This window comes from Saccharomycopsis crataegensis (genome assembly GCF_037102585.1).
Source record: "Saccharomycopsis crataegensis DNA, jcf7180000000072, whole genome shotgun sequence".
Classification (NCBI taxonomy): Eukaryota; Fungi; Ascomycota; class Saccharomycetes; order Ascoideales; family Saccharomycopsidaceae; genus Saccharomycopsis; species Saccharomycopsis crataegensis.
The window spans coordinates 1,210,014-1,228,766 of NW_027043819.1; the positions used below are offsets into that span (position 1 = coordinate 1,210,014).

An 18,753-nucleotide genomic window follows, 5' to 3' on the forward strand; every position below is an offset into this window, starting at 1 on the left:
CCATTTCCTAATTCAATGCCCATTATCAACCGAGTTATGGTCAAGATTGAAAATCCCAATTCCATTAGCATGGAATAACTTAATCGCTCCCAATCATTCAGAATCAACAATCAAAAAGATCGACCGCTATCTATGCTATCAACGCAAACTCTCACGCCTAAGATATCATAACCAAATTGATTGGAACACATCAATTAACAACTTGATTTATATCATTACTACTGGGAGCTGAATAGTCGATCAAAACAAAAAAGAAAAAAAAATTAACAAAAACAATAACAAAAAAAACATTTTATTTAAATACTAATAATTATCACTAAAGGGTTTTTCACCATAGGATATGGTTTTCCCTAACATATATAATGAGCATTAGCTTATAAGATTTTACATAGATATATATAATTATATATAATTATATATTTATTAATAAATCGAACTTTGAAGGAAAAAAAAAAATAGGATTGATTTAGTATTACTCTCTGAAGAACCAGAGATCATATATATTGAAAACTTTTCATAATCGACGACTATAATTATATACTAATGGTTATGAGCTTATGGTTATGAGCACGTGTATCGTTGCCTATAACCAATAGCTCAAACCATACTACAACAATAATGTTACAATCAGTGTGCAAGGGCACACTAGATTCTGGAATCAAGTGGAGATTACAGGCAGTATTTTATATCCAAAGAGACTTGTCCTTCCTAAACTAAATAAAGGTCTAAACTAAAGGAATGTTGAATCCTTATATAAATAAAATGATTAAAACTAATAATGGGGTGTTGGACCCCTTCCCGGAATAAAGGACTAAAAGATAAGGGGTGGAACATAAGGTGATACCTTGATAAGGTAATACCTCGATGAGGTAATGCCGATCATGGGTTCCGTATGGTACCATACCGTTTTTTTTTTTTTAAAGACAAAATTCAATATATTAATTAATTATATAACTATATATCTCATAAACTACTTAATGTAGTTTGAAAATTAAAGTGTTAAGGGAAAACCATTAATGGTGAAAAACCCTATTATTGAGAAAAAATGTTTTTATGCGTTTTTAAGGTTTTTAATTGTTGTTTTTTTTTTGATTTTATTTTTTTTTTTGATTTTATTTTCTTGTTTTTCCCCACCTATTTTTTCTTCTCCGCTTAAAAGATATTGCTTTCAAGCAAGAAGATCATTGAATCAACGGCCATATGACAATTGAAATGCCTTTTGGATTTCAATCTTGATAATTTTCGTTGGAAACCTAGATATCTATCGATCATTCTGGTTTCGTTCATGTTGGTGGCAGGGGTAATGATTGTTTGCCAGGTTAATGGGATATTCAAGTCAATTTTTTTCCAAAGTTTCTGGGCCAATGGACATTCAATAAGATGGTGCTTCATGATTTCAAATTGGATTTCCTTTGGGGCATATTGGGGTTCATCATATCTGGTTAATTTTTTGCTGCAATAGTCACAATGATTATTTACGTAATTGTGATTTTCAATGCCCAAATGAAAGATGTGAATATTTTGATATTTCCCCGGGAAATGTTGGTTGAATTTTTTGAGGTTATGCCAAAAGTTATCAACTTGTTTCTGATTCACCCCAGTAATGTCCATGAGTGTTTTTGACATCTTGTTCACATCTTGTTTTTCCCGTTGTTTTTTACTTCCTTTAGTATGGTCAAAATCCTTAATTCTAATTGGAATGTGTTGTTGATATTTTTCAGGAATCCCTTTTTCAATTGAATTTTTCAAATCTTCAATTCCAATCTTCATTGGCTTCAACCTGATTGTACGTTTCTTTATACCAAGAACTTTTCTGAAATCCCAGTACGCTGTCCTTTCAGCATCTGAGAATGTGCTGCTATTCATAACTTCTAAGGAAATTGAATCATTGGTATTCTCAATGTCATCCGCTAGTTCAAGTAATACCACCCACCAATAATGAGTTTTGATATAATCTTCCTTTGGTGATTTTGTTGGTGATGTTTTTTGAATGATGTTGTTGATACTTGATTGAATTTTGAAACGTAATATCTGGTTATATTTAGTGTGACTATCCAAAAACAAATCCTGGAAAATTTTAGCTCTTCGGTGTTGGAGTTGAGACTTTAAATCAATCATTGAGAAACCGCCTTTGTTGTTGTGTGTCTTGAGTGTGTCCAAAGAAATAGGTGTATCTTGCTTGACCAATAATTTAATCGATGTGTCAATTTGATTCAACTGATTGGGTAACAAAGGTTGGTGTAGTTCTTTGTAATAGAACTTGGATGCAATATATGTGTTGAATGCTTCTATTTTTGATTGAATCAGCAAGCTGGTCATGTTTGATAACTTGTACTTGATATAGAGGTCACGCTGCAATGTTTCCGGCCAAAATGTCACTGATGGCCCAATAGTTATCCCCAAATATGTCAATTGAAAGTTTTCATCAGCAATCTCAAATGGGAATGGTGTCAAAAATGGATAAGTATCAGTTGGTATGATTAGTTGGGATTTCTTTTCATTGAGTTTGCTGCCACTGAATTTTTCAAATAGTCTAATACATTTCATTGTTTTGGAATAATCTCTTTTATCTTTGAGGAAAACTGTGATATCATCAGCAAAAGCAAGATAATGTTGACTGCTATATGCTTCAGGTATCAAATCTCCTTGGTAACTATGGCCTCTGGTATTCTGTTTGATAGATCGTAGTAAAGGTTCTACTGCTAATGCAAATAATGAAGGGGAAAACGGATTACCTTGGAGGGTACCATTTTTTAAATTGAATAATGGGCCGGTCATGTTGTTGATGTATAAGGATCCCGTTGTCTGCTTGAGGATGTTGATGATTAACTTGGCTAATTTTTTTCCAAAATTTAAATGGGACAATAGTTGTTCCATATATTCGTGAGATATCCTATCGAACGCTTTCTCCAAATCCACAATTAGTATCAGCTTTTGTGGATTTGGTATTATATGCGTTTTATCTTTTGGATGAATTAGACTATCTAACATTTCTCTGAAAATGGTGATGTTGGAGAACGATGACCGGCCTGGAATAAAACCAGCTTGATCTTCCCCTATGATATCAGGCAAGTGCTTCAACAACCTATTATTAATTATTGTGGATAATAATCGAAGATTAGTGTTGATAAGGGCTATCGGCCTATAGTTTCCAATGTTTTCTTTTGACTTTCCAGGCTTTGGTATGATGTTAAAGAGTATAGTTCGGTAGTGGAATGGTAAATTTCCTTCAGTTAGAATGTGGTTAAATTCTTGAAGAAGGATGTGTTTGATTTGGGGAAATAATTCCTTATAAAATTTGTATGGGATTCCATCTATGCCCGGTGTGGACTTCAAATTTGCCGAATCAATTGCCAGTTTGAGTTCTTCCATTGTTATGGAGGAATCCATTTTTCTCTTCTCTTCAGGAGATATTCCTTGGGTTGGAATCACGTCCTGAAGATATTTATGTATTTTTTTTGTGTCCTTTGTTCCTCTGGTTCCATCAAACAAGTCCATATAATATTCAGTTGCTATTTTCATTATCTCTTCATGAGATTGAACTAGTGTCCCTTCTACATCTTTTAGCTGTTTTATTGGGCGTTGTTCTTGATATTGGTGGAAAACTTGGTTAATATGTTGATAATATTCCGTCACTTTATCAAGTTCAGGCACTTTCACTTTTTTCAACATGTGTTTGAGTTTTTCTGCTTTGCATTTAATATCAATTATTAATTCATCGGTTCCTTGGATATCTTCATTTATAGATTGGTGCCTGAGAACATTAATGATTCTATCGGTTAATCTATATCTCTTCATATTATAGTAAGCCTTGGATGAAGTTAAAGTCAACTCCACTGTAACTGAATCATGTGTGGATCTTTTCCCAAAATGATTTGTTTGTGTCATATTCCATTTGTTTTCTTTGTTTTTTAAGAAGCTCCCAGTGATATAGAACCTATCCAATCTCCGGCTTTTCCCTAATTCTGATGCTTTATTAGTGAATGTTTTCTTGATGTTATGTTTGATTGAATTGAATGAGTCCTTCAAGTTCAACAAAGTAATGAGATTAGTTAAGGATTCAGCAACTGAGTCTTCACGGCTTCTATAATTTAGGGAGTCCGAACGATCAATAAAATTATTAAAATCACCAGCTAACATGATGTTGATTGTCTTTCCTGGGAATCTAGTTTGAAGATTCTGATGTTGGGCAAGTAAACTGAGTTTGAGCTGATCATGGATCTGATTTTGCTTTTGGTATTGATTTGGATTATACAAGTTTATAATCCAGAGTGCTTGGTTATTTTCTAATTCAATTAAGACATCCGTGATGTGTTTTTGGAGTTCATGTTGGACAGTAATACCTGCTAATTTGGATCCTAACACTGGAATAGAATCATCAACAATTATTGCTGTTCTGGAACAGGTTGAATTATAGTATATGACTTTGTTATCGAACTGAAACGAAAAGTCTTCTGATAGATTTAGTTCTTGGAGCAAAGACACATTGGATTTTTGGGTGAAACTTATTACCAACTGGTCGCTGATACGACTCCGTTGTATATTTTGAGTATTGATTTTAATAATCATTATGTTTATTCATTGGAATTTTGATTTGTCTGTTTGTTTCTGGTTGCATCAGCTTCCAGAGTTGACAAATCATCATTGGTTGGTGTTAATTCTGTTTTCTCATGTACTGGAATTTCATCACCCAGTAGCATTTCATCCTGCTCATATTCTTCTGAATCCTCATATTCGTCTTTTGCATCATAGATGTATTCTCCATCATTTTCATACTCCTCATCATATTCTTCGTCATTATCATTATCAGGTTCTGCACTTGATTCAGACAGGGTTGGCTCTTTAGAGCCAGTTTGTGCCAGTTTTGATGTCACTGATGGGTGTGGGTCTTTAATGACTAACTTAATAGATTTTGGTACAAATGGTTTTGGTGCTGAAGGCTTGGTGGTGTTAATTTTGGTCAAAATTGGGGTAGAGATTGGGGTAGATTTTGGGGTAGATTTTGGGGTAGATTTTGGAGTAGAAGCTGGGGTAGAAGTTGGGTTGGACAAGGTTTGATTAGATTTTGGGGTAATTGGATGGGATCTAAACACATTCAACTTAATTCCTGGTTTTGCTGACTCTTGCTTGGTTTCAGCTGGTTTCTCCCTTTGAAGGATTTTCTTTGGTTTGACGGATGCCTTCTTTTTGGAGGCCTTTCTAACTTGATTAACCGGAGGAGGGGTGATTTGATGCTTTCTGTTGATAGCTGGTGTGGTAGTTTGAATATTTTCATAATCATCATCTCTTTCTTTGGATATTAATCCCAATTGGTGGAATGGATTCTTCCATAAATTGCTCAGTTCATTTTGTGGTGGTTTTGACTGTCTGGATCTAGATGAACCATGAACCATGGTGAACTCGGTAGAAGGAACTTCAATCACTGGTGGTTGATTTTGCTTCTGTTTGGGGTTCTCATGACGATCATCTGTAACATTTTTCTTTGGCCGCTTAAAGTAACAGTCTTTAGCTACATGGCTAGGCTTTTTGCAAATCGCGCAAGATGCTTGCTTGCAATTGTATCTGGTGTGTTCTCTTGAACCACAATTGATACAGTGTAAGCATTTAGTAATGACTTTAGAAACAATGTTGTCTTGGTGAATAACCGGGATTTGTTTTCCTGGTTCCATTTCCAAGTAACCATAAATGTAACGATTTTTAAGCTCCTGGTTAGGTCTTTTAGTCATGTCACTTTTAATCACTGAGAATGATGTTGGTTCAATTTGGGCTAGGTCAAGCGCTTGCTTGATGGTAGCATCGACAAAATAGTCGGGGGTTGTTTCCAAGGCTGTTATCTCAATCAATTGGATTTCTTTATCATTCTTGTTGATATTGATGCGTGGCTTGTAAGTGGATTGTTCAATGTCAACACTTAAATGGCTAGTGACAAAATCAATAAATGCATTACGTAACTTTTCATTCTTAGTTTGTAATTGACCTTTCAATATTGGGATAAGTGAGGATTTGAGACAAATAGTTTCATTTGAAATAAACAAGTAGTTTTGAGCTTCAATTAAAGCTTTCTTGATGAAGTTGATATCATCATTTGAAATAAACAAGTAGTTTTGAGCTTCAATTAAAGCTTTCTTGATGAAGTTGATATCATCATTTGAAATAAACAAGTAGTTTTGAGCTTCAATTAAAGCTTTCTTGATGAAGTTGATATCATCATTATCATTCAAATCAGTTTCAATGTTGGTTAATTTAACATCGATTAATTTTTGGAAGGCATCCTTTATTGTACTCAAATGATCATCAAGCTCATACTTCCGGTAGAGCTCAGGTGGGATAATAAATGACATCATGATTTTTTGTTTATCTTGATGGCTCATAATAAATTTAATGTAATCCTCCTCTGCAATATTAGATTGTTTCAATCTTGAGAATTCATTAATTAAATGGGAATTTGTATAAAATTTGAAAAACTTTTCAATGGTGTAGATTTTGACAAATTCTTGATATTTCTCTTCAACATTTTCCACTTTTTGTGTGTCAAATCCGAAAAGTGATCCCCTCATGCCCTTTTCATTAATAGCATATTCAAGGACATCTTGGTGTTCGAACTTGATTGATTTGAGATATTTAGCCCATTTAAAAACTCTTTCGAATTTGGCTAAAACATTTTGAAAAGTGGAGGTGGTGTTCATAATCAGAGTCCCCTGTTGGGATGCGCCTTTAGAGCCCGAGGCGATTTGGGCGTAGGATCTGCTGAAAGCAGCAACTGGGGCTGGGTTAGTTTTTTTTGGGGTTTTTTGGTTTTCAGAGTTTTTTTGGGTTTTGTTGTTTTCAATTTTTTTTGGTTTTCAGAGTTTTCAGTAACAAAATCAATAGAAACAGAAGGTTGTGAATCTCCTTGAGATTCAATGGTGGCTTGATTTGACATATGCATGTCGACGCTAGTGTCACCTGCACTATCAAGATTGCGATCGCAATCAACTGGAGAAACATTAATTTCCGGGGCTGGGCGGTGGGCAATATCAACATCAGAATCAGCATTAGAGGCCTCATTTATGGTATTAGATGGGGCTGCAAAGGTTTCAGCAGTACTTAAAAAAGTATTGTCATCTTCCTCAGTGATTTCTTCGTCTGAATGTGGTTCATTTCCGTGTTTGTTTACATTGTTTTGATCGGTTGCGTTGGGATTTGCATGATCTAAGTCAACGATAATATCAGAAGAAACCAGGGTTTCTTGAGAAGGTGGATCATTTGTTGGATCAGTGGAGTAGTTGGAAGGCTTTGGAATTCTTTTGGTATTATTAATACTCATTATAATGGAACTTTTTTTATTTACCGATGGTAACCAGGACACAACCTAACCATGATCCCATAATATAACAAATAACATCAGTTCCGTGATAGTTTAGTGGCTAGAATCCCCGCTTGTCGCGCGGGGGACCGGGGTTCAATTCCCCGTCGCGGAGCACGCCTCGCTAGCACAATCGGTAGTGCATTCGACTCTTATTTCACTTGAAATCGAAAGGTTGCGGGTTCAAGCCCCGCGTGGGGCTAATATTTTTGCCGATGCATCAAATGTTACTTAGAAAATCAGAAAGCTTAAGTTTTTTTGTTCAATTATTGTTGGAGCAGCCTATTGTACAGGGTAACACCAGACTGTTGTACTTCATCGGAAGTACTAGTAGAAGGATCAGACTGATTATCCATTTCAAGCAACGGAGGTTGAGGTTGGTAAGTAGTCTTATAACTTCAATTGATAGTTAAATATAAGGACAGTAGTATCAACCTTAAACCAAAATTGGCTGTAAATATAATCTTGATAGCAACGACTATAACATTTATTAGTAGAGATCTAATGATCTGGTTCCTAGTATAAGACCTACACACCCCTTGATTATAGGATCTCGAGCTTGCAACATCAGAGCGCTTTCACCAAAAGAGGTAATTACTGTAAATAAGTGTCCAGGATTTTCTACAAATAAACGAGATCATTGTAAAGGTATTTTTTCTATAACATTCAAGTTAATTAGTGCATTTTGACGCAAGAGGAAACATGATGCTGGGAAAAATTTTCGTCTTTTCAACTGAGAAGGCATAAAATTTCTATGTAGTTTAGGAAATATTGAATTTACAAACTGATGTAAAAAAATCTCTTGGGGGTGATTCGAACACCCGATCTGCGGATTATTGCAGGAACTTTACAGTCCGATGCCTTACCAACTTGGCCACCAAGAGGGCAGATTGTTATTTGTTACAATCAGTGTGCAAGGGCACACTAGATTCTGGAATCAAGTTATAATAAACTAAAAGAATTTAACCAAATTCTTTCTTCAGGGGAAATTCCATTCAACTATCGAACCATAAAATTCACTCTCATACCAAAACCAAACAAAGATGTTCAAAAAGTGGAGAATTACAGGCCCATAGCATTAATCAACACAAATTTGAAACTCTTTTCCAGCATCATCAACGCCCGTTTGCTCCCGTTCTTGCAAAAAATTATCGGCCCAAATCAAGTTGGTTTCATACCTGAAAGATCCTCCTTCTCTAATACAACAATTTTCGGTGACTTGCTTTCCAGTTTAATATCCCCACAAGACAAGCCACATGTCAATCATTCTACTAACCACCGAATCATGCTTGCTGACTTTGAAAAGGCTTTTGACCCGATTTCCCATCTATACCTTAAAATATTACTTCGAAAACTCAATTTTGGAAAAATGACGGAAACTATTCACGCTATCCTTACCAAAGCCCTCGGAACCATTTGCCTAAATAACATTACAGGCCCTTCTTTCCCATTAAGAAACGGAACCCTTCAGGGCAACCCACTTTCACCAACAATTTTCGCGTTAGCCCTTGAACCTTTTCTAAGAGCCATCCAAAGATTAAATAAAGGATTCAGTTACAACCATAAGATCCAACCAAACATCATCCCCAGAGTCAAATACCTTGCCTATGCAGATGATGTTACCTTATTCTTGAGAGATCATAATGACTTCAAAAACACTATGAAGATAATTCAGGCGTTCGAACAAGTCAGTGGTTCTAAATTAAACAAAAGCAAATCCAGATTAATTGTTCCATGCGATCAAATACCATTCCAGTCCGACTTCCAAATAGATATTGCTGACAATAATTATGAAATCCAATATCTAGGCGTTAAAATTGGGAACTCGAGTCAAACCTGGCCTAATACTCTCCAAAAAGACATCAGCACCAAATATTACATGACCAACATGAGTTCACTACCAATATCAAGTCAAATAGTCGGATATAACACATATATCTTGTCTAAGCTATATTACCACGAGATTCATGCACCTATGCTTCCAGACCAAATAGATTTGCTAGAACAATCCATCAAAAACCAGGTGAACAAAAAACTGAAAATCTCCATGGACACTTTAAAAACAAGCCCATTGAAAGGAGGATATGGCATGGTGGATATCAAAAGCCAATTGAGCTACCGCAAGGCAAAAATCTTTCAACAACTCTTTCTCCAATCTTTAAACCCATATTGCCAGTTACTCCGATTCAAGCTCCAACTAGCAATAAACATGATCATCAAACAAAATCTATCCGAGGAAGAGCAGTCGATACAAGGATATATAAAAACCCAATACTGGTGGCGGTTAATATTGGGTGACCAGATCAATATCAAGAATAAGAGAGACAGCAGGTCCATACTCAACCAGGTTATAAATCTTCCAATGTTCACCACAGCGGAAAAATGTGCTTTTGTGGCTTGGTATAAATTATTGTCCAAACCAATATCTCAACAACAAACATTGAACCCAATGAATATCAAACACTCAGACCTTGCCAAGTCCATTCAAGACGGTATACCAACTATCTATCAAATGGAGATCCCAAAACTGGTCATGGAGTTTGAACACAAACAGGGAAGCAAGAAAAAAAGAGCCAGAATTGATAAACATAAATTATCCACCACTTTAACCAATATCCAAGAAGTCACCCAAACGAAACAAAACTCTTTCTGGAAGAGACTCCACAAATACCAACATAATAGCCCTGGTTACTTTGAAAACATACACATATTCCACTTAGGTGCTGAACAATTTTTTTACCAACATAGAAAATGTCACTATTGCGGGCTCGAAACCGTCTCTCAAGACCAACAACATGAATCACCAGAACTCCAAGTCAAGATCAAAATGACCCATTTCCTAATTCAATGCCCATTATCAACTGAGTTATGGTCAAGATTGAAAATCCCAATTCCATTAGCATGGAATAACTTAATCGCTCCCAATTATTCAGAATCAACAATCAAAAAGATCGACCGCTATCTATGCTATCAACGCAAACTCTCACGCCTAAGATATCATAACCAAATTGATTGGAACACATCAATTAACAACTTGATTTATATCATTACTACTGGGAGCTGAATAGTCGATCAAAACAAAAAAGAAAAAAAAAAAAATTAACAAAAACAATAACAAAAAAAAACATTTTATTTAAATACTAATAATTATCACTAAAGGGTTTTTCACCATATGATATGGTTTTCCCTAACATATATAATGAGCATTAGCTTATAAGATTTTACATAGATATATATAATTATATATTTATTAATAAATCGAACTTTGAAGGAAAAAAAAAATATAATTAATTAATATATTGAATTTTGTCTTTAAAAAAAAAAAAAAAGTGGACCAAATTCGATTATCATGAGAACCACTAGAAATAGTAATAAAGCTACTCCAAACTACTCCACCGACCCTACTAATGATCCCCCAATCATTGAAACCCCGGTTTCTTTGGGCTCTTCATTGGATGTTGGCGCAACATCTGAAACCCCGATCCCGATAGCAAACATAAACAAACAAGCTAAAGATCAAGATTCCGATGAACAAATTACTGATGCAGCCGACAATACTATTAATAGTACTGTTGAAACCTTTTTAACTGCTTCAGAAGATCCTGAAGCGGACCAAAACATGGATTCCAACGCCATTTCTACCCCAACTACCTCTCCAGTAATTAATGTTTCTTCAGTTGATTGTGTTGTAGTTTTGTAACTCTAGTTACAAAAGACATTGATAACAATAATATTCAATAATATTTATTCCCTTGTTATACTTGTTTTCTATCTAAATTATATAAAGGACAAACTCAGACTATGGGGGCATGGCCCATATTTATATTAATCTCAATGTGTTCTAGAAGGTTCCATAAGCTCTAGAATGCTCCATGGAATTCTAGAAGGTTCCATAAGTTCTAGAAGGTTCCATGAACAATGACTAACCACATAACTTTGGATTGCCAACTCAACACCCTCTCTCAATTCAAAGTCTCCATACCACAGAGCCTTCTCAACTCCAAGAATTGAGGGGCAGCAAGACCTTTTGTAAACATATCAGCAATCATAACACCAGTGCTCAAGTACTCCAAATTGATAGAGCCAGATCCAATGTGGTCCCTGATAAAGTGAGTCCTGATGTCAATGTGTTTGGTGCGATGATGGAAAGCTGGATGCTTTGCCATCTCAATACACCCTTGGTTATCATCAAACATCCTCACTGGACCAGTATTGATCCCAAATTCCTTGAACACTTGCATTAGCCATAATGCTTCTTTCACACCTTCGCTGAGAGACATATATTCTGCTTCAGCTGTAGAAAGAGCAACCGTTGCTTGTTTCTTGGACCTCCATGTTATTGCACCATTGGCATACTTGAACACAAACCCAGTAGTAGACTTTCTGTCTGACTTATCTCCAGCCCAGTCAGCATCACAGTATCCAAGAAGCTCACCGTTATCATTTTTGCCAGCCTCATATCTTATTCCCAAATCTTTGGTTCCTTTCAAGTATCTTAAAACTCTCTTTGCTGCCTTATAATGCACCTCCTTTGGTTCCTTGAGGTATCTGGATAGAACACCGACGATATAGCTGATATCGCTTCTAACAGTATTAGCAGCAAACAATAATTTTCCAACCAAAGATCTGTAAGCTGTGGCATCACAATCCTCAGCACTGTTGTCCACCAAGGTGAGCTCCTGACCAGCAATAGTAGGCGTCTTATCTGGGTTGCAATTCTCCATTCCAAATTCCTTTAACATAGAGCCAATATAGTCTTTCAAGCTCATGTTAATACCTCCATTATCTTGCGAGATGTTGATACCCAAAAATTTCCTGACTATTCCCAAGTCCTTCATCTTGAAGACATTCATCAATTCACTTTTCACTTTCCTGATGGCAAAATCTGAGGTACCAGTTATCAATAAATCATCAACGTAAAGCGCAACCATCACAAAAGACTTTTCGGATTTCCTTGAATATAGACAATATTCAGCACCGTTTCTGACAAAACCAAGCGACGACAAAACACTGTGGATTCTTTCATTCCACACCAAGGGAGCCTGTTTCAAACCATACAAGCTTTTCTTCAATCTCAAGACACTGGTTTCCCTTCCTTTAACCACATACCCTTCTGGTTGAGTCATGTATAATTCTTCCTGAAGAGATCCGTTGAGGAATGCAGTTTTCACATCCATCTGATGAACTGCCATTCCATTCTTAGCTGCAATACTCAACATCAACCTGATAGATTCATAACGCACCACAGGTGAGAATGTCTCATTGTAGTCAATACCCTTCACCTGTGTGAATCCTCGAGCAACAAGTCTTCCCTTGAAGACTCCGTTATCTTTCTTTGCAAAGACCCAACGACATGTAATTGGCTTTCTTCCTTTCGGCAACTCGACCAATTCATAAGTGGAATTCTCCTTGTGAGCCGCAATTTCTTCGTCACAAGCGCGCTTCCATTCTGCACTTTCGTTGCTCTTCATGGCTTCCTTATAATTTCCAGGAACATCACTTCCACCAGCCAAAGCAGCAGCTTCACCAGCCATAAAACAAGAGGCAACATAATTCACAGGTTTGTACTCTAACAACTTGCCTTCGGCATCATCATTCAGTTCTGATTCCTCATCACAATCACTTGGCTGTTCAACATGTGGCTCAATTTCCGAAACCACCAAGTTGTCATTGCTACTACCATTAGGAACAAAAGAAGTAAGCTCTTTTGAGCTACTATCGTTTCTGTATTTCTTCCTTTGTGGTTTCTCAATAGCAATTTCCCTCTCTGAATCTGAACTGAATGTATCAGATTCTTGTTCAACTTCTGCCAAGATCCCAAATGGATTTCTTTTAATCAAACCTGTACTTTTCTTGGGTCTAGAACCCGATGATCTTTTCCTTTTTGTAGCAGTAACCAACTTGAACTCTTCTGAAACCATCCTTGATGGGATTAACTCTCCAGTGGCATCCTCATCATCGTCTATGATTCTCATTTCCACGTCTTTGCTTGAGGAAACAGTGGACTCTCTTTCTGAATCATCCAAATCGGAAACCATTCGTTCATCATCAACCGAGATCTCACTTGCAACATCCTCTAAGTCTGGATCACTTATAACAGGGCCTGGTGCAACGCCACCAGCAAAACCCATACCACCAGAGCTGCTTACCTTAGCAATCTCGGTATCCACATCAGTGACTCGCTTCACATCCTGATAGTAATATCTTGACTCATCAAATCTGACCTGAGTCGCCACAATAATCTTGTTGGCAGCAGGATCAAAAATTCTGTACGCACAGTGATCTCTATCATACCCGAGCATCACTCCAACCTTGGCGGTAGCATCAAATTTTCCATTTCTCAAACTGTTTGGTATAACCACATATGCAAGGGAACCAAAGCAGCGAAGATGGTCAAGGCCCGGCTTGTATCCATACCAACGACCATATGGTGTGTGGAAATTAATAACGCGGGATGGCGTCCTGTTAATCAAATAAACAGCCGTGCGGACACCTTCAGACCAAAACTGAACCGGCATAGAAGCCCCAATAATTAAAGATCTAGTTTTGTCTTGAATTGTCCGATGCATTCTTTCAGCAACACCATTTTGATAACTATGGTGTGGCACAGTCAACTCATGGGCAATACCTTTGCTTCTCATGAAATCATGCAACTTTCCTGTAACAAATTCACCACCATTATCAGTGCGGATAGTTCCCACGGTAAACTCTTTTCCCCGAGACTTGAACATTGTTTCGGTGTATGTAATAAACTCAATAATCCTGTCAGCACACTCTGACTTGTTTTTCAAACACTTAACCTCCACAAACTTGGAATACCCGTCGACAATAGTGAGAAAATATTTGCTCGAATCAATAGACCCATAATTGATTGGGCCACACACGTCCATATGCAACAATTGTAAAGGCTGTTGTGGTTTAGCACCCTTGCCGCTCTTTGGTCTTCTGGTAACCCCTTTACTTGTCAAGCAGCTTTCACATAACTGCACAGAATCTTCACTGTAAAGTTTACCTTTCACCAAATGAAACATCAGATTGAACTTGTTCATAATATTCATACTGGGATGGCCTAATCTCTGGTGCCACAACCCGCTCTTATCAACACTGTTAAATGCCACACCATCGACACTGGTGTGCAAAGCATAAAGATCACTCATAACTGGATCTTTAACAGCAACCACTTTCTTTTCAGGGTACATTTTCACCTTGTTTCCTTCAAATAATAATCTTGCACCATTCAGAGTAGCCTTGGAAACAGAAATCAAATTGGCCTTTGACCCTGGAACATAATAAGCATCCTTGATTTCGATACTGGTGTTATCACGTAACTTAAACACCGCAGACCCGATACCTTGAACCTCGAGAGAACTACCATCAATACCTGAGATCTCACCAGAAAAAGGACCAATGGTTTTAAACATCTTTCTGTCATTCAAAATATGTTGCGAGGCACCAGAGTCAAAGTACACTCTGGAGGCCCTACCATGCATTCCCATAAATGCATACCAAGATGGTGATGGATTCTTCAGATCACCACCCATTCTCTCCTTTCTAGGAGCCTTGCAATCCTTCTTGAAATGACCGGGTTTTCCACAATTGAAGCACTTGTACTGTTTCTTAAAAGCAAACACAGGTTCCAAACCCTCAACACTGGTGGAACCAACCGATTTATCTCCAATGATTTCTCTTGTCAAATCTTGGACAAGCCCAATATCAACATTTCCAATAGTCCTGCCATTTCTAGACTCATACGCAGTCATGACTTCCCTGGAAAGATTTGCATTAAACCCGGCTTTCTGACCCAAGCTCAAAAACAACGCACACAACACAGTGTTTCCGTCTAATTTGCCAACAGTATTCTTGAAGTGATTGAAGGCATCAATGAAATTCTCAACGTTTCCGTTGCTAGATTTCAACCACTTAGCGTCAATTAAATCTGAGATAATACCAACAGCATTTGTAACAGTCAATGTACCATAAGCATCCTTGAGAAACATAAACAAGTTTCTACCAGTACCATCAAATTCGGAAGCCTTAGTCAAAGCAGCGCCTGAGATGCTGTTGAAAATGGCTGTTGAAATAATCTCATCCATAGTAGCAATCAATTGGGCAACTTCATTAGCAGTTTCCAGCCCGTCGGTTCCGGTTTCCCCATTGATCAAGTAAGCATGTAAACCAAGACCTTTCATCTTCATCTTAACACTGATCAAAGTAAACCAATCATAAAAGTTCCCGGAACCCTTCAACTTCTCATCAGCAGCGAACGAAGTGAGAGCATTTGAACTCATAACCTGTTGTAGTTTTGTAACTCTAGTTACAAAAGACATTGATAACAATAATATTCAATAATATTTATTCCCTTGTTATACTTGTTTTACTTGTTAACTATCTAAATTATATAAAGGACAAACTCAGACTATGGGGGCATGGCCCATATTTATATTAATCTCAATGGGTTCTAGAAGGTTCCATAAGCTCTAGAAGGTTCCATGAACAATGACTAACCACATAACTTTGGATTGCCAACTCAACAAATAAGAATAATAACAAGGATAGTTTGATAGTATTTGTTATTGGTAATGACTACTGTAACTAGGGTTACAAAACTACAACAATCTCAATGAGTTCAGTTTTTTAAGTACAAATTCGAATGCTACTGAAGATACTGAAACGGTTGATGAGGATAATTCACAAAAAGATAAGATCCATAATTCAAGCGTGTTGAACAGAAGATGGGTTATATTCAATAAGGAATCTAAAATGTTTGAGTGCAATTTTAATCCTTGTACTGCGGCTTGGAAAGACGATCACTTAGCTCGGTTAGTCCTAAGCCATCTTAGGGCCACACATGGTATTAGAAGTATAAAATCTATCAATGCCAACCAAAGAATAAAGAGTAAGACAATTGATGATTATACCGGCAAGACTGTGCCCAAAGAGTTTATTCATTTGTTAAACTGGACACGCGAAACCCGAAAAGTCCTTTTATACTTTTGTTTAAACAATGTGCCTTACACTGATATATATGATCCCTTGTTCAAACATTTCAAAGAAAATAGAGCCAATAACGTTCCTGCTTTGAAACAACGAATTGAAGTTCTTGATCGCGCAATAGTTGAGCGGCTAAAAGCAATATTTAAAACAAAGTAAGCGATCTCCATAGAAACTGCCGGCCTAAATCTAGGCATATTGGCTGTATTGAATAAAGGCGACGTCTTCGATACCGAGGATCTTAAACACCCAAAAGAAAGGCTCGAAAAACTATACATAATTTTTGATCTCGTTTTGCTCGTGAATGAGTCCACAAAAGATATCAAAAATGGAATTGAAAAGGTCTTGGAGAAATTTGAAATACAAGATAAAATCGTTTCATTTACAGCCGATAATTTGGTAACTAATGAAGCAACCATAAGGAAGCTAGGGGCTGCCTCAATACCGTGTATTCTTCATAGTATCAATCTTTTTGCAAATCACATATTGATCAATGTTGTGCAGGTTGATAGAAAGCAGAAGGCAAGGAATAAATTTTTAATTGATGAGGATTATATAGGGGAAGAAATCGAGCTTTATTCACATTTGAGAGCGATTAGTGGAAAAATAAACTATACTGGAAGTTATAGGACAATAATAAGACTGATAGTGAACTCTATTCCTCCATTACCTATTTTAACTATATGGTCCTCCAGCTTTCGATGCTTTCAATGGTTTCTGAGAAATATTCAGAAATTGAAGGAATCAGATAATCCGGAAATAAACCAACTTTTTTCTGGTGTTAGCGACCTGAGTATAGAAGTGCTCAAGGAAGACGTCGCTTTGCTAGGCCGCGGGTACAGGTTCGTAACACTTCTTCAGTCTCTGGAATACGATAATTTAAAAGGATTGTTGGTATGTTTGGCCTCCTTTTAACATTTATACTTTACGATTTGCTCCTATTTTCTTAATGGTTCGCAAGGCCTAGATCATTATCACAATAAGGAAATAAATAGAAAATATGCAAAAGCGTTTAAAGAAATAGCGGAAGATTTCGTGCTGGTTTTCAAGGGGTACCCTCATACATAAGCAATAAAAATCTAGAAGAGTTGCTACCAAAGTGTTCTAAGGGCATAATTTCATCATTCGTTTCTCCAACGCCTGTGTTCTTGAAATATTTGGTAAAATATCTCAATAAGCCAGCAATGCAATTATATATTATTCTGGAAAAAAGGTTTGACTGGTGGTTGCCTGTGATAGACCAATGTCCCGAAATGACAATAGACGAAGATAAGCTTGAAGCATACGTTAGAAAATTGCATGCATTACATGAAAAAGAGAAATCCCTTGAGAGTGAATCTACTGAACACGATGTTGGTCTTGAGAAACTTATTGATCATTATTTTTTGCAAAGTACGTCTATAATGAATGTAGCACTAGAAAATGAGATATATAGGTTACGTTTTATGCTTGATGTCCATAACACCCGCTCTTGCTACGAATTCTCTTTCAGCCTTTTGAAAACGTTGGGGATTTTTCTATCGAATCCATTAATGTATCTAACTCCAAAATTGAATCAAGTTTTTCACAGATTCGAGATATTATTGGAGTGCGGAGACTGTGCTTGAGTCATAAGAGCGTGATGAGGCATTTGAGGATCAAATCGTACTTAACTGCCACACAAGGCGATATACTTTTCAAGCTAAGTGCCAAACATGAAGCTGGCCAGAGAAATATACCAGCAGCTAAATTAAGAAGATCATTTTCCAATAATAGCAGTTTGCATTTGGATTTGAATGCTCCTGAAGGGCAAAAAGACGAAGATATTGACGAACCTGAAGAGTTTTATGATTCGGATCTATATTTGGTTGGGAACGAGGATCCTGAATTCGATTTTAACTGATATTTTTAAGTGTTGCTCATACTTTCATTGCTACTATAAAATATCTTTGCTTTTTTATTTAATAAATTTAGAATTTTGACCTAAAAACTCTGTTCTGTGGATACTATGTACATGTAGAGATGTCTATTCACCACTAAACCCACAAAACTGAAGAAAATTTGAGGATCTAGCACCAAATATTGATGATTCAAAACATTATTATTCAACAACTCTATAGCATCCAGGCTCTACACGTGACTTATACTTTTACACTATAATGACAAACACTTTAGCTAATAAAGTTAAACTATAATGACAAACACTTTAGCTAATAAAGTTAAATATAAGGACAAACAGCACGACACCTAGCAACCTTAAAGCAATATTGGCTGTAAATATAATCTTGATAGCAACGACTATAATATTTATGAATAGAGATCTAATGATCTGGTTCCTAGTATAAGACCTACAGACCCATTTACAGTGTTTTCATTTTTTATTCGTACCAACCACCGGAAATGTTCATACCAGTGGCAAAAAATAATTCATACCGACC

At 36.6% G+C, this 18,753-nt stretch overlaps 2 protein-coding genes across 2 annotated transcripts; both read left to right on the forward strand. All coding sequences in view use genetic code 12, as the record gives it.

Moving 5' to 3' along the window:
• Positions 1 to 16,105: 16,105 nt before the first annotated feature.
• Positions 16,106 to 16,495, forward strand: DASC09_004540 (uncharacterized protein; the record flags this gene model as incomplete). Its single annotated transcript, XM_064994057.1, has 1 exon — positions 16,106 to 16,495. One exon carries the CDS (start codon positions 16,106 to 16,108, stop codon positions 16,493 to 16,495), a length of 390 nt encoding a protein of 129 aa, XP_064850129.1.
• A 1,025-nt stretch (positions 16,496 to 17,520) lies between these two features.
• DASC09_004550 (uncharacterized protein) lies at positions 17,521 to 18,218 on the forward strand (the record flags this gene model as incomplete). The annotated part of the gene is made up of 2 exons (XM_064994058.1): positions 17,521 to 17,728; positions 17,926 to 18,218. 2 exons carry the CDS (start codon positions 17,521 to 17,523, stop codon positions 18,216 to 18,218), a joined length of 501 nt encoding a protein of 166 aa, XP_064850130.1.
• Positions 18,219 to 18,753: the final 535 nt, after the last annotated feature.